General features: G+C 42.5%; 1 protein-coding gene across 2 annotated transcripts in view; it reads right to left on the reverse strand.

Annotated features, from left to right (window-relative positions):
* Positions 1 to 5,607: 5,607 nt before the first annotated feature.
* si:dkey-97m3.1 (fatty acyl-CoA reductase 1) overlaps positions 5,608 to 16,398 on the reverse strand; it is a 32,400-nt gene continuing 21,609 nt past the window's right edge. For both annotated transcript variants that reach the window (XM_058417196.1, XM_058417197.1), the window contains 9 exons: positions 16,039 to 16,218; positions 13,246 to 13,423; positions 12,931 to 12,975; positions 12,442 to 12,560; positions 10,668 to 10,735; positions 10,093 to 10,264; positions 8,843 to 8,972; positions 8,632 to 8,759; positions 5,608 to 8,526 (listed from right to left, as the gene is read on the reverse strand). In XM_058417196.1, the coding sequence (XP_058273179.1) occupies positions 8,364 to 8,526; positions 8,632 to 8,759; positions 8,843 to 8,972; positions 10,093 to 10,264; positions 10,668 to 10,735; positions 12,442 to 12,560; positions 12,931 to 12,975; positions 13,246 to 13,423; positions 16,039 to 16,218 (1,183 nt within the window). In that variant the 3' untranslated portion in view covers positions 5,608 to 8,363. The remainder of the gene's footprint in view (positions 8,527 to 8,631; positions 8,760 to 8,842; positions 8,973 to 10,092; positions 10,265 to 10,667; positions 10,736 to 12,441; positions 12,561 to 12,930; positions 12,976 to 13,245; positions 13,424 to 16,038; positions 16,219 to 16,398) is intronic.

Here is a 16,398-nt window from a genome sequence, read left to right on the forward strand (position 1 = left end):
CACGGTCGTACACGGTCATACGGCCATACACGGTCGTACACGGTCATACGGCCATACGCTGTCGTACACGGTCGTACACGGCCGTACACTGTCGTACACGGCCATACGGCCATACACTGTCGTACACGGTCATACGGCCATACACTGTCGTACACGGTCGTACACTGTCGTACACGGTCATACGGCCATACACTGTCGTACACGGTCATACGGCCATACACGGTCGTACACGGTCGTACGGCCATACGGCCATACACTGTCGTATACGGCCATACACTGTCGTACACGGCCATACACTGTCGTACACGGCCATACGGCCATACACTGTCGTACACGGTCATACGGTCGTACACTGTCGTACACTGTCGTACACGGTCATACGGCCATACACGGTCGTACACGGTCATACGGCCATACACGGTCGTACACGGTCATACGGCCATACACTGTCGTACACGGTCATACGGCCATACACTGTCGTACACGGTCGTACACGGGTATACGGCCATACACTGTCGTACACGGTCGTACACGGGTATACGGCCATACACTGTCGTACACGGTCGTACGGCCATACACGGTCGTACACGGTCGTACGGCCATACGCTGTCGTACACGGTCGTACACGGTCGTACACGGTCGTACACGGTCGTACACGGTCGTACACGGTCGTACACGGTCGTACACGGTCATACGGCCGTACACTGTCGTACACGGCCATACACTGTCGTACACGGTCGTACACTGTCGTACACGGTCATACGGCCATACACGGTCGTACACGGTCATACGGCCATACACTGTCGTACACGGTCATACGGTCGTACACGGTCGTACACGGTCGTACACGGTCGTATACTGTCGTACACTGTCGTACACGGTCATACGGCCATACACGGTCGTACACGGTCGTACACGGCCATACGGCCATACACTGTCGTATACGGCCATACACTGTCGTACACGGCCATACACTGTCGTACACGGCCATACGGCCATACACTGTCGTACACGGTCATACGGTCGTACACTGTCATACACGGTCATACGGCCATACACGGTCATACGGCCATACACTGTCGTACACGGGCATACGGCCATACACTGTCGTACACGGTCGTACACGGGTATACGGCCATACACTGTCGTACACGGTCGTACACGGGTATACGGCCATACACTGTCGTAAACGGTCGTACGGCCATACACTGTCGTAAACGGTCGTACGGCCATACACGGTCGTACACGGTCGTACGGCCATACGCTGTCGTACACGGTCGTACACGGTCATACACGGTCGTACACGGTCGTACACGGTCATACGGCCGTACACTGTCGTACACGGCCGTACACTGTCGTACACGGCCGTACACTGTCGTACACGGTCGTACACTGTCGTACACGGTCATACGGCCATACACGGTCGTACACGGTCATACGGCCATACACTGTCGTACACGGTCATACGGTCGTACACGGTCGTACACGGTCGTACACGGTCGTACACTGTCGTACACGGTCATACGGCCATACACGGTCGTACACGGTCGTACACGGCCATACGGCCATACACTGTCGTATACGGCCATACACTGTCGTACACGGCCATACACTGTCGTACACGGCCATACGGCCATACACTGTCGTACACGGTCATACGGTCGTACACTGTCATACACGGTCATACGGCCATACACGGTCATACGGCCATACACGGTCGTACACGGGTATACGGCCATACACTGTCGTACACGGTCGTACACGGGTATACGGCCATACACTGTCGTACACGGTCGTACACGGTCATACGGCCATACACGGTCGTACACGGTCATACGGCCATACGCTGTCGTACACGGTCATACGGCCATACGCTGTCGTACACGGCCGTACACTGTCGTACACGGCCGTACACTGTCGTACACGGCCGTACACTGTCGTACACGGCCGTACACTGTCGTACACGGCCGTACACTGTCGTACACGGCCATACACTGTCGTACACGGTCATACGGCGTCGTACACGGTCGTACGGCCATACACGGTCGTACACTGTCGTACACGGTCATACGGCCATACACGGTCGTACACGGTCGTACACTGTCGTACACGGCCATACGGCCATACACTGTCGTACACGGCCATACACTGTCGTATACGGCCATACACTGTCGTACACGGTCATACGGCCATACACGGTCGTACACGGTCATACGGCCATACACGGTCGTACACTGTCGTATACGGCCATACACTGTCGTACACGGTCATACGGCCATACGCTGTCGTACACGGTCGTACACGGTCGTACACTGTCGTACACGGCCATACGGCCATACACTGTCGTACACGGCCATACACTGTCGTATACGGCCATACACTGTCGTACACTGTCGTACACTGTCGTACACGGTCGTACACGGCCATACACTGTCGTACAAACTAGGGTTAGAAAAATAGGATTTAAAAGTAAAATAAATCCCATTTTTGACTCTATATTCTTATTTTTGTCATTCACAAACTGTGTTGCGACTTTTTTATGTGAACATATTTTTGATTTATGATCTTCGTTTCCTGAATATTTATCAGCTTCATGCTTTTCCACTGTTACACCTGTTTGGGCACAAAAACACAGTTAACTTACAAAATCTGTGATTATTAAAGTGTCACCAAGTGTAATACATATTATGAAGTGCTGCTGTATGTGTGTGTCTGTCTCTCTGTCTGTCTGTCTGTCTGTCTTGAACCTCACTGACTACATTTAGTGGAAGTAAAAAGGAGAATGGGTATATAAAGACAATGACAAAACAAAGAACACCATATAGAAGGTACTAGAAATGAATGTCTATATGAGGTGGTAAATTCAACAATAAACAACTAACAACCCACTAACTAACCAACTCCAAGTGGGGAAAAAAGTTCAAGATTAATATTAGAATTATAATTAAATTTAAATAAAATTTGTATTTATCCCTAATAAGCAAGTCTGAGGTGATTGTGGTGAGGAAATACTTCCTTAGATGGTTAGAGGAAGAAACCTTGAAAGAAACCAGACTTAAAAGAGAACCTCATCCTTATCTGGTTGACACCAAAGAGTGTGATTTACCATAAACGCCTGAGAGTGGGATTATAAATCATTATAAACGCCTGAGAGTGGGATTATAAATCATTATAAACGCCTGAGAGTGGGATTATAAATCATGTCTTTTCTACAGTCATATTCTGGAGCTGAAGCCTATATTCATATGTAGAATGTTATTTTGTTTATTGATTACGAGCAACCCCCCCCCCCCATGTCCATGTCCAAATGTCCATGAGACCATGTCACCTTTATAGTAAGCGTCATGCAGCTCTTAACCAAACCATGAATTTGTATGTGTGCTGTTTGGGGAAGCTCATACAAAGGGTTAGGGTTAGAGTCAGGGTTACAGTCAAGCATGGTGGTGGGAGTGTCATGGTCTGGGCCTGCATGAGTGCTGCCGGCACTGGGGAGCTACAGTTCATTGAGGGAACCCTGAATGCCAACATGTACTGTGACATACTGAAGCAGAGCATGATCCCCTCCCTTCAGAGACTGGGCCACAGGGCAGTATTCCAACATGATAACGACCCCAAACACACCTCCAAGACCACCACTGCCTTGGTGATGGACTGGCCAAGCATGTCTCCAGACCTAAACCCCAAGGTGGGGAAGTGCAAAGTCTCTAACATCCACCAGCTCTGTGACGTCATCATGGAGGAGTGGAAGAGGACTCCAGTGGCAACCTGTGAAGCTCTGGTGAACTCCATGCCCAAGAGGGTTAAGGCAGTGCTGGAAAATAATGGTGGACACACAAAATATTGACACTTTGGGCTCAATTTGGACATTTCCACTTAGGGGTGGAGTCACTTTTGTTGCCAACGGTTTAGACATTAATGTCTGTGTGTTGAGTTATTTTGAGGGGACAGTAAATTTACACTGTTATACAGCCTGGACACTCACTACTGTACATTGGAGCAGAGGGGCATTTCTTCAGTGTTGTCACATGAAAAGATATAAATATTAATATAAATATTATAATATAAATATAGATATTATTATAATAAAATATTTACAAAAATGTCAGGGGTGTACTCACTTTTGTGAGATACTGTGTGTGTGTATATATATATATCTCAATATGGCATAAAATTATAGCCACCTGCCTAGTCATGTGCTGGTCCCCCTTTTGCTGCCAAAACAGCCCTGACCTCCGTGGGCCCCACCTTGCAACTTATAGGACTAAAGGAATCTAGCAGGACTTAAAGGCTTTCATTGTAGAGTTTTTCTTAGGTAAAGGAGCAGATCTGGAAGGTTCATGGTGTAAAGTGTTTGGTGTACTGGGTTGTTTAGATGCTGTATTCTTACCACTCTCAGAAACTACACTGATCTATTAGTTCCTCAAGAGCCCCTAGTTGCTGTTGTAGAAAGGATTATTATTTACTTACTGTCCAGTGTCACCCAGATGAGGATGAGGTTCCCTTCTAAGCCTGGTTCCTCTCAAGGTTTCTTTCTCAGGTCATCACAGGGTGTTTTTCCTAACCATCTCATTTTTGTTCTCTTCTCTGTGTTTCTATAAAGCTGCTTTGAGACAAAGTCCATTGTTAAAAGCGCTATACAAATGCTGGAGCTCCTGTGTTCACTTCTCTCTCTCTCTCTACATCTCAATTCTACGACCAGCTCTCATCACTCCTACCCTGACAACACACTACTGTATTCTCAAAATATATCCTTCTCCATCATCCAGAAGGCTGCTGCTCAGGCAGATCATCACCTCCTGAAGTTCTGATCTGAAGGAACTCCTTCACTTCACTTCACTTCTCCTCTACTCTTTAAAGGTTTAACAGAATATATAGCATTAATAATCTATAACTAGAACTCTGTTGCATGGGGATGTGTACCTGAATTATTCCTCCAGGATTGTTGGGATGAAACTGACATGTCAGATTTATTTATGTATTTATTTATTTATTTAGGGACTGCACATATTTGTAGCTTTTCTTCATATAGTCATATTTCCTGCCTTGACCTTTCTCAGGTGTGATAAAACATGACAAGCTAAAATGGTTTATACAAATTTCTGTAAATCTTTTCTGCTTTACCCGCTTCATTTATTCCTATTTGATAAGGTCAAATTTGCCTTAAGCCAGATAGCTTTAGTGCAGACTTTTAAAATGATCCAATACCTTATGTTTAAATTAAACAGGGTTTCAACAAAAGCATTTTTTTTTTTTAAATGGAGAACAAATAATAATGAGATTTTTTTTGATTGCACACTTTTATTTTAAGACATCAAGGTGTTCATGTGGTATAGAAAAATGGAGTGTTAGGATGTATTATTCATAGAAAAGTGAGAAAGATGAAAGAATAAAGCAGAATAAATAGGATTTCTCACTTCGTTCTCATTGGAATTGTATTTAAACTTGTCATTAAAAGGCGTGACAGGATGGAGGAAGACGAGCTGCGTACTGTAATATGGCATCTGTGTAAATATCTTTTCAGTTATGAACAGTACATGAAACACTCGAGAACAGTAAACACACACTTTGTTCTTATTAAAAATGTAAAAATGCATTTTGTTTGGCATCGTATCAACAGAGGGCAGTCTGTGCGTCAGTAAACATTACAATCAGCTCAAACAAGAGGCTTCAGCCTTCTCTCCACATTACTGCAGTAAGTTAGCGAGAGATACAACGACCGGTTTCTGCTAACAGGCTAATACACCACGGGCCACTGTACTCCTGCTATACGTTTTAAACGCAATTTATTTTATTTTTTTTAATTAATATAATTAGATTTTCTGTAAAATGAAAAGCTAACATGTTAGGTCAGGCAAAGCGGTCAGTGTTAGCTAGTTTGTAAATTTGCTAAGCATAAGGGATACAGTCAATTGTTAAAATTGTAAATTGAAAAAAAAAAAATGCAAAAGATGATCTTTGCTAGCAACTCGTTATATAACTTGTTAGCCAAGCTGATGGTTTGTCATATTTCTGAGTTTAAAAAATGCATTCTGGAAAATTAGCCTTAGAGTTAGGGCTAGGGACAGTGAAATTATACACTAACTATTTGACAAGGTAGCTAAGCTAACAAGATGCAAGATGAGTAATTCTAATAATGAAACTAGAAAGCATGGGATAAACAATCTCTACAGAGTTAAAATGTGAATTTATCCAACATGCCAAATGAAACCACCCAGTGCAAATTAGCTTAGCAAGCCAAATGTATGTATTTCTGATAAATCAACTGTAAATGAATGAAAGCTAAGCTGAGCCTGAAACATGCAGCCTTTAGCATATAGTGCTAATACTGCAGAAGTGCATTTGAGCATGCCTGTGTTAAATGAGGATTATTGATTACTGCTATAAAACCTGCTTTAACATATTACAAACTGCACTAAATCAGGAATAAAGAACAGTTTTCATTCATCAGTTATCAAAAATGTACAAAATTATACTTTCTTAAAACGCATCTATTTCATTTAAATCATGATCAAGGACAAAAAATCAAAGCTCTAGACACGAAGAGATGATGAGTAACATCGTTATGACCGAGTGGGTGTGGACTGAGCTATGTTTATTAGTGTTCGATAACTGATGAAAAAAAACAGCTCTCGGTAGTGAACACAGATTCTGGAACAGACTGTACACACACACACACACACACACAGACAACCCCCCCCCCCAACCAGAGGTTTCTAAACTGTAGAGATTTTGATAAGTCATAATCTTCTTTCAACACTGTCATGTTTAAAATCTTTCTTTAAAAAAAAAAAAGTCAAGCCTGCATTTCAGTGCAATTAATAATAATAATAATAATAATAATAATAATAATAATAATAATAATAATTCTATCATTAATGAAACAGAAATCACTGACAAATATACAGGCAAGGTAAAATAACAGTGGCTGTTGCATATATAGCTGTTTCTTTTCTTTTTTAAAACAACATTTTGTACAAAAGAAGAAAAAGCTCTAAAAACAGTGGATGTGTTCATGGTGAGATTCTACCCCCAGTCTTTTACCCCAGGTAACTCTAACACAAGGACAGCTGGGGTAGACAGCCTGGCCCTTTGGAGGAACCGTTAGCAGACTGGTTACTGATTTAAAGTAAGACTGGGAGAGGACTGACTCACTGGGGCTTGATGAGCAGGGGCTGGACCTAGACATGGGCAGTAGATTGCTGTGTTTTGTTGGTAAGGATACTCCAGTTTCTGGGTGTCGGTGGTGAGGTCAGGTAACAAAGGGTCACTAGAGGCAGAGGGTCAAAGATGAAGGAAGATGAGATAAACTGGGAATAATACAGACAAACTAGGGAGGAGTGCAGACAAATATTTTCAAGTACAACCAAAGTACCCCAACACAGACAGGAGCAGAATGTGGTATGCTAACACAGACATGGAGTAAACTAGTGCAGACTGGTGCAGTCAGGTAGACTAGGTTCTACCTGAGTAGACTGGGGCAGATGAGGTTAATATTTTTGTAGACTGGGCCCTAAACCTAGACTTTAATGTTGACACAAAGTGGGGTCTGTATACCAGACTGTGTTCAGACCAAGTTGTGGTTAATTACATTTTGGGCAAACTTGACTAGACTACACCAGCAGCAGACACTGGGGCATATTCAAGAAGACTCAGGGCAGGTCAGGTTACATGCAACATTTTAGTAGACTGCAAAAGGGTGTTCTCTGCTGGATATATTACAGTGATCTGGGTGCAGACCACTGCAGTCCATTCCAGGTACCAGGGTACACACCAGTGGGCTTAGAGATGACCAGGGTACACTCAAGTGGACAGAGGGCAGTCCAGGGTACATGCCAGTGGACTAGCTGCAGACCAGGCTACTCTTGACTGGAGAAGGGGTAGACTAGGGTAAAATGAGGACTAGGGAGAGACCAAGGTTCACTCAAGAGGACTAGAGGCAGACCAGGGACCACTCAAGAGGACCGGGGCAGACAAGGGTACACTTCAGAAGACTAGGGAAAGACCAAGGTACACTCAAGAGGACCAGGGGCAAGCCAGGGAGCACTCAAGAGGACTAGGGGCAGACCAAGGTACACTGTAGAGGACTAGGGGCAGACCAAGGTACACTGTAGAGGACTAGGGGCAGACCAAGGTACACTGTAGAGGACTAGGGGCAGACCAAGGTACACTGTAGAGGACTAGGGGCAGACCAAGGTACATTCAAATGGACTGGGTTCTGACTGGATAATGCTCCAGTAAATTGGGAGTGTGCAAAAAGTTTCTGCACAGTCTGACCTATAGTGGAGTAGACAGAGACAATCTGGAGACAGATGGGAAAGAACAGGGTTCGCTGAAAGAGACTGGGTCAGTAGAATGATTTCTTTTTAGTTGGTGAGTGTACTCGAGGCTCTGAAGTAGGAAAGGAACTTGAAGCACAAACTGACGACAAAGTACCAGATGTTTCTGGCCATCTGAGAACGAGCAATAAAGACACGCCAGATGAAGACCAGCAGGACGGTGTTAAACGTGTAGCGGATATTCCTCAGTCTGAAATAACAGCAGAGAAATGGTGAAAGGATATTTATTATTTAAATATGATGATGAAAATAAAGCTACTTTGGACCGAATGTAAAGTGTGTATGCGTGCCGTACTTGCGCAGATGTTGTCTGGCGGCTGGAATATCGGCCATGTCCTCATTCAGCACATACTTCTTGGTGCCGATGCAGTAATTTTCAATGTACTCAGGCCAGTTCAACTGACGCACATCAAAGTTAAACATCTGAGGAAGAGAGAAAGAGTTTCTAATCACGTTGATACAAAAGGTTAAATCAGGGGAAAAAAAAAACCTGGAACAGTGTGTACCTTGCGGTCCTCAGTGCTCAACTGGTTCATCAGCATGTTCATGTTGTCCGAATTCCACTCCCAGTCCTGACTGCTGAAGTACTCCAACAGTCCGATGGCTTTATGTAGCCTGTTAAAGATCCGCATCATTCTGCACACACACACACAACAGAGAAGGTTACACTTCGTGTGTTTAAACAAGTGCTCTGCAGTTCTGGAATTTATTTCAGTCACTTAAATATATAGTTTTAAACGATTACAGGAAACAGGTTTACACAATCACCAAAACCAAGACAAGGACTAAAGCTACCTTAGTCAGAACCTAAATGAAAAAGAAACCAACAAGAATTAAAACCACAACAGAGCTGAGTTGTAGCTAATGAAACTAAAGCAAGAAGTAAAACAAAGCTGAACTAAAAACGGAACTAAACCAGGCTGAAATGTTCAGCTGTGACTGTAATCACAGGAGGGTTTATGGGTGTTCAGGTGTGAATGTGTGTGTTCAGGTGTAATCTCTGATGTCTATGTAAGGAGTGTCCTGTGGGAGGCGTCTGAGGAGTGTCCAGTGTAATCACAGGATTGTTTGTGTGTGTTCAGGTGTAGTCTCAGATGTCATGCTATGACAAAAGTTTGTAAATTTAAACAATTCAGGAGTTCATCGTTTGCAGAAGACGTGGGTATCCAGGAGACGTGTATATCACTTTTCAACGGTCTTCCTGCAAACAAAGCTGTTGTAATACTTACTTCCCTCATGGAAGAAGGAAGCTGTTGTGTTTACAGATGATTCTCAACTTATGAGAATCAGTTAAAGGGTGGAATTTCCAAATGATGATCAGATCACAATAATTTAAATTCATTAAAACTCATTCATTTGCATGACATTCTTAAATGAACCATCTCTGGTTCATCCGTTTTTGTAGGGACATGGAATTTACATTGTCACGCCTCTAAACATAACGATGAACAAAATGACCTGTGATTGGTTGCTTTACATGTCAGTCAGATGCCCTCTTGGGTGGTCCTTGGACAATAAAAGCTACTGTAGGTTCTGGACCTGCAGTCAGTCTGAAGGACAGGTTCCATGAAACTAGTTCAGGTGCGTTTGTGTATTCACAGGCTTGTGTGTGTGTGTGTGCACGCATGTGTGTGTTCAGGTATAAACAGTTTTGTGTTCGAATGTAATCAGGTGCTTCCTCACTGGTATAACCTGGTGCATTATCATGTGTGTATAACTCCAGGGGGTGCTGTTCAGCAGTGTTGTAGTCTCTTACTGAGGTTTTTGTCCAGACAGTCTCAGGAACAGGTCGTAGAGGAGCGCCGGGAACTTGTGGCTCACCAGGATCCAGTACTGATTAATCAGGTAGTTTGAGGTAATGTTAGCATTGGGCCGACGGAACGCTTGCTCCAGAGGATTCCGCTTAAATGTTGACATCACGTGATGCTCTGATGGCAACAGAAATACATCATCAGTATATTATTTATTTCAACTTACAATCATCCTTATTTCTTTTTTAGCTAACGTTTATGAGTGTATAATGTAGCTAATTAATACTACTTAGCACACTCCTTGGTATAACATTAGTTAAACGCTAAATGCAACCGTTTCTGCTGATCTATAAACATGCACTCGAAACAAAGGGTCCATTCAGATTTAGATAGATAGATAGATAGATAGATAGATAGACAGATAGATAGATAGATAGATAGATAGATAGATAGATAGATAGATAGATAGATAATTTGTCATCAGAGAGGAAGTTCCTTTTCACAAGAATGTGTATATAACCCAGGGACAGCTACACATTAGATATGAATAGGATATGATGTATCTATGTTGTATACGTACCGATCTCTCCCCAGTGGAAAGGGTTAATGCCTCCTGTTGTACAGTTATAAACCAGAACAGACTTCGGTCTAAAATCACGCACAGGAAACAGAAAGAAATCAAATTTCTGGTTTATCTGAACACTCGAATTTATCTGATTTTGAGCAAATCGTAATAAACTGAATAATGTATTAATGCACCAGGAAGTTATACATAAGCCATAGTTCTGTCCATAGAATAACACACACTGGGATGCGCATCCGCGATGCTATGTACACCGTAATCACATCGAAAGGTCACGTGTGATGTAGGTGGAGCTACAGACGCAGTATTTACTAGTGTGGAGAAGGAGGAGCGCTCCGAAGTTGTTGCATGTGGAATGAAAGTTATATCTACCTTTTTGTTAGTAAAGAGCGTGAGACTTATTTGCACTTCCTCAGTCTTTGCACATTAACTTTGCAAACACTGGGTCTGTAGCTCCGCCTACATCACGTGTGACCTTTCGACATGATTAAGTAGTACACAGCCCACATCCCAGAGCTAGTGCTAGATGAGCTTTTGTAGTTAAAAAGTATAGAATTTTTTTTATTTTCCTAAGAAAATGGCCGATGGTTTGGCTAGATAAGAGCCTTCTTTTGAAAGTGAACTTCTCCTTTAAAACGCTATACAAATTGAAGAAGTACCCCAGTTTGAATGGTCATGACAGTTATGGTCATGACAGAAGGGTTGTGTTTTTGTGAACTGGGGATTGATTTGAAACAAATAAAAAATGTTCGCAAACCACAAAGATTAAAAAAAAAAAGAAAGAAAGAAAAAAGAAAAATTCCATTTCCCAAATTTGCGTTTTTGAACAGTCCTTAAGACAATGTTGAGGTACACATTAGCTCTACTGTCCAGACAGACAAAGTTTTATTAGCCATACTATCTGTGGTCATTATGTCTTGACTGGATCACACAAACACTGGACTTTTATTCTGGGTTAATTATTGTACTTTTCTAACAGTTTGTAATGTAAATCTAAATCACAATCATGTAAAGCTTATTTTAGCTGCATGCAACCGGTCTCATCCATTCATTTTCTATACCCGCTATCTATTAGGGTCACTAGGATCTGCTGGAGCACACATTGGGCAAAAGGCAGGGGTACACACTGGACAGGTCACCAGTCCATCATAGGGCCACATATAGACAGACAACCACACACACTCCTGTGGACAATTTAGAATTACCAATCAACCTAACATACATGTTTTTGGACTGTGGGAGGAAACCGGAGTACAGGGGCAGGCACGGGGAGAACATGCCACACATAAAGGCCTGTTCGAACCTGGGATTCGAACCCAGGACCTTCTTGCAACCCAGGCAACTGTGCTAACCACTAAACCACCGTGCTGCCCCTGAAAACCCTCTCATTTATTAATGTATTCACTTTCTTCCTGAGAGAAAACCCCTTACCCATGATAAAACCCTGTAATACATGTGCTTGAGTGTTGCTTCAGTCAAAAAAAACTGTTATTTTTGCAATTCACAACTTTTCAGATTTACAAACAGCTCTGAGTTCACTGGCTGTGATGAAACGTAGACATTTTCCAGTATGGTGAAACCTGCACCAAGTTTGCTGAGCACAGATGCTGTGTGTGTGTGTGTTTTCTTGCACAAGTTTCTTGCAAATCTTTCCATTTCAAAATAACAAATGGTTCTCTAAATAGAAAGTCGGCCGTTGATGGAATTCACTCGAGCTTGTCATGTTAACATGGTGTGTGTTACCCATAATGCTTAGAGTGTGTGTGTGTACCTGTGCACTGCAGTGTACCACCCTGCAGCCAGTGTGAGGTTGATCACCACATCGACTGGAATCAGATCTGCTACGGCATCATTACTGGCTCTCATTGTCCTCAAGATCCCCTTTCCTGCCTGTACATGTGTACACACACACACGCACACACACACGCACGCACACACACAAAAAGGTATTTTCAGTATTTACCCATCTTTGTCCATCCATCATCATTTCGCACTTCATCTAGCTGTCTTTCCAGACCTGTCTCTCTGTTCATACGTATATACAGCATGTCTGACGGATGTATATACACTCACTGTCCACTTTATTTGGTCTCAACTGACAGGAAGTCTATAGTAACTCAAATAATCAGTCTTTACAGCCATGGCGAGCAGAAAAGCATCTCAGAATGCAGAAAGCATCATATATTCAGGTGCACCCAAACTGTGTGTGTGGATTGTGTCATATAAATGATATAAATGATTGACATCTTTTTTTAATTACCGCAATGAAGACACCACTTGGGCCATTGAAGTTGTCAATCCAGCCCTAGAGAGAGAGGGAGAGAGAGAGAGAGAGAGAGGGAGAGAGAGAGAGAGAGGGAGAGAGAAACGCACAGACCAAAGGGTCAGTCAGACTCAAATAATAGACGCTGTGTTTGCATTTCTGTGAGGACTGAGCCATGATATGAGTGTCCTGTGTGAGGAGAATGAGGAGAGTGAGGAGTGTCCTGTGTGAGGAGTGTCCTGTGTGAGGAGAATGAGGAGAGTGAGGAGTGTCCTGTGTGAGGAGTGTCCTGTGTGAGGAGTGTGAGCTCACAGGGAAGGGTTCCTGCCAGCTGGCTCCAACGATGGAGGGCCTGATGATCCCCACGTTCAGTTTCCCGCTCTCCTGCTGCACCACACACTCCGCCAATGCTTTGGTGTAGGTGTACGTGTTCGGCCAATCACCGATCAGCCTCGGTGTGATGTCACGGATGATTGCATCATCCATCCACCTTAGAAACACATACAATCTGATTTAGACCACATATCACATGCTGAAAACTCAACACAAATTCACACGTTTCAGACTTGATCATTTTATCAGAGGAAGTACAGGTCACATCAAACATGCTGAATAAGGTGTTTTAATTAATAAAGTGTTCAAATGTAGGAATAAAATACCAGAAATCAGCGGAGTTAAATCACTTGTTTCTTATTTTTGTTCAATTGTGACAAATCACATTCATTCATTTATTTATTTATTTTATTTTTAAAGCCATGTATCAGCTGAACACATGACTAAAACAGGTGAGATAATCTACTGAATTCAATTATATAAGATATATTAAATGAACACTATTCAAAAATCTTTCATACGAAAGAATTTTTTAAAGCTAGCCGATAGGATTGTTTCGGAATGAAATCTTTGTCTAAAATTATTAAAAGGAGGACAGTCTAATAAGGTGTGTGTAATAGTTAAATCAGATCATCTGCAGCAAAATAAAGCTTCTTCACCTTTCAATAAAAACCCATGGCTAATTCCCCTTTTAGTGCCAACATCACAGCGCTAACTGGAGGCAGCCAATACAAACCAGTACAGAGTCCAGCTACACAAGGAACATAAGTGTCATCTTCTTGTGTTGTTGTGTGACAGAATGGATGGAGTACAAGCTCCAGTTTGATGCTTTATCACATACCTGACCAAAACACCACGACAGCTGTGGTCAAACTCAATAAACGAGCGGACTGGACAGAAACGATCATCAAAAATGCTCGTGTTTGCAGTGCACACTTCACATCAGAGAAAATTGAAGCGACCATTGTTTGTCGTTGGTGTGGTTTATGGTTTAGTTTTGTGTCTACATATTTCTTATGCATGTCCACCTCATCAAAAACTGAGGAAGTAGTTCAATGATTGCTCATGTAACGCTAACTTTTTAGCATGTAACTGGTAGCTAATGACTGGAGACTAGACAAAGGCAAATATTTGTTATTTGCGTCATCTCCCTTTCTTCAGTTAGAAGCATTGGGTTTCTCTATCAGATAGCTGTAGATGTCTGGTCACTCAACCAGAGGTCATTCTGTCCCATCGTCCATCCACTGAGTGAGTGTGTACGGGTCGGCCAATCTGGATCCGTCCGTTAAAGGTAAATTTTTCAAATAATATCCGTGGCCCTGGGCAGTGAGTGACCTAACACAGTCAGATAAATTGGGATTTTGACCAGTCACTATTTAAACACAAACTAACAAAACTTGATAACTGCCTCTTGTAAAGCGGTTAGGAAGATCTTTCAGCCTTCACCTAAGCACCGCCCACAATGTTTACTAACAGAATAAGGGTCTATAGAACACCTAGTATACGCTAACTGTCCATGACTAGTTTTTAATTTTTAAAAAAATGGTTATAATGGGGTTTATTCCATACAGCATGTTGAATTAATCTTTCTGTTTGCTTTATTAGAGTTCACTAGGTGTTTGAGATCTGAGGGTGGAATCGGTCACTCTGTAATTTGAAGACAGAGAAAGAGCTTCCTTAGCGGTCATGTCAGTCCTCTTACTGCCCGTATGACCTTGAGGTTTGTCCTCTGTAAAATGTCAACTTTAGATAAAATGTTTGAAACTATGGGATGGTCAGTTCTTAGAGATTCCAGCGCTTGGAGACAGAAAATATTAATAACTTAAGTCCATTTTCCAGGGCTAAAAGTGACACACAAGATTAAGCTGTATAAATGAAGCATTCTCCTGGAAAGACTGCTGCGGCATGCTTCTCTTTGGATCCATCAGTAAAAAGAGGCATGAGACATGGAAAATTGTTTCCTATAATCAAGTGATACTCATTTGGGTCTGTCTCTCTCTTTCTGTATTGGATCAATGTCAAAATAATGTTTGGTTTTAGTCCAAGGACAAAGATTTATCTGGTTTAAAGATTGTTCAAATAGATGGCCAGGATTTCTAGATGAGGCTTTATCTGAATCCCAAAAGGTTTGACATACCTGGGTTCTCTGACTTCTGTATAAAGGCTCTAAACATGAGAGGTTCTAAATGCTCCTAATGCTAGTCATATCCCATGATGATGTATGAGGTCCAACATCTTAATATACATGAACTCACAACCTTCTGTTCAGTAATGCAACCACTGAGCTACCACGTCCCCAAGGGGTTGCTGGGAGTCTATTTCAGCCTGGGACCCTGTACAAAAGTAAACAACTCAGGTAAAGGGGTCTCACTGTTCCTTTCACAGGCTACCATCATAAAGATGGGTCCCAGACTGTACCCAGTCCCAGGCCACACCTGAACCAACACCGTAACTAGTCCCAGACCGTACCTGGACCTATCACATTATCAACTGATAAAATTTTAAAAATACTAAAAATTAAAATATTTACTAATTAATTATTTAAAATACTTACTGTAGAAATGTGTTATTACAATTATATTTCAATGATTAATATAATTTGTAAAAGCAATTAAAAATATTTTAAAAGTAATTTATATACCCCTACTGTGCCCCTTTTTTTTCCTGCAGTACCTGCACAAACCAACCACAGGGGGGCAGCACACACAGCTTTAAGTAACAAATAACACCATGCAGGGAGGTGTGTGTGTGTGTGTGTGTGTGTTCACTCACTCCAGGGAATGGATGAGCTTGCCGGGCTCCACAGGTGGAGGGTAGATGACCTCATCAATGTGATGGCGGTTGCAGTTAGCATACGCAGTGGAGATGTGAATGAAGGCATGCAGCTGCTGCATCTGCTGAGCCAGAGACAGGAGCTGCTGAGTCGCAATCACGTTCAGCTGCAGAGCATGTCTGATGAACACACACACACACACACACACACAAAACATAACAGTCTAAAATAACCACACATTTCTCACACACTGCAGGTTACAGTACAATTACAACACACACACCTATACATGTTACTGCACATTTTCCAGACTATAGATCTTTCTAGTTATATTTTGTATTAATCTGCTCTATTCCATG

The sequence above is a fragment of the Hemibagrus wyckioides genome, linkage group LG19 (genome assembly GCF_019097595.1).
Source record: "Hemibagrus wyckioides isolate EC202008001 linkage group LG19, SWU_Hwy_1.0, whole genome shotgun sequence".
NCBI lineage: Eukaryota > Metazoa > Chordata > Actinopteri > Siluriformes > Bagridae > Hemibagrus > Hemibagrus wyckioides.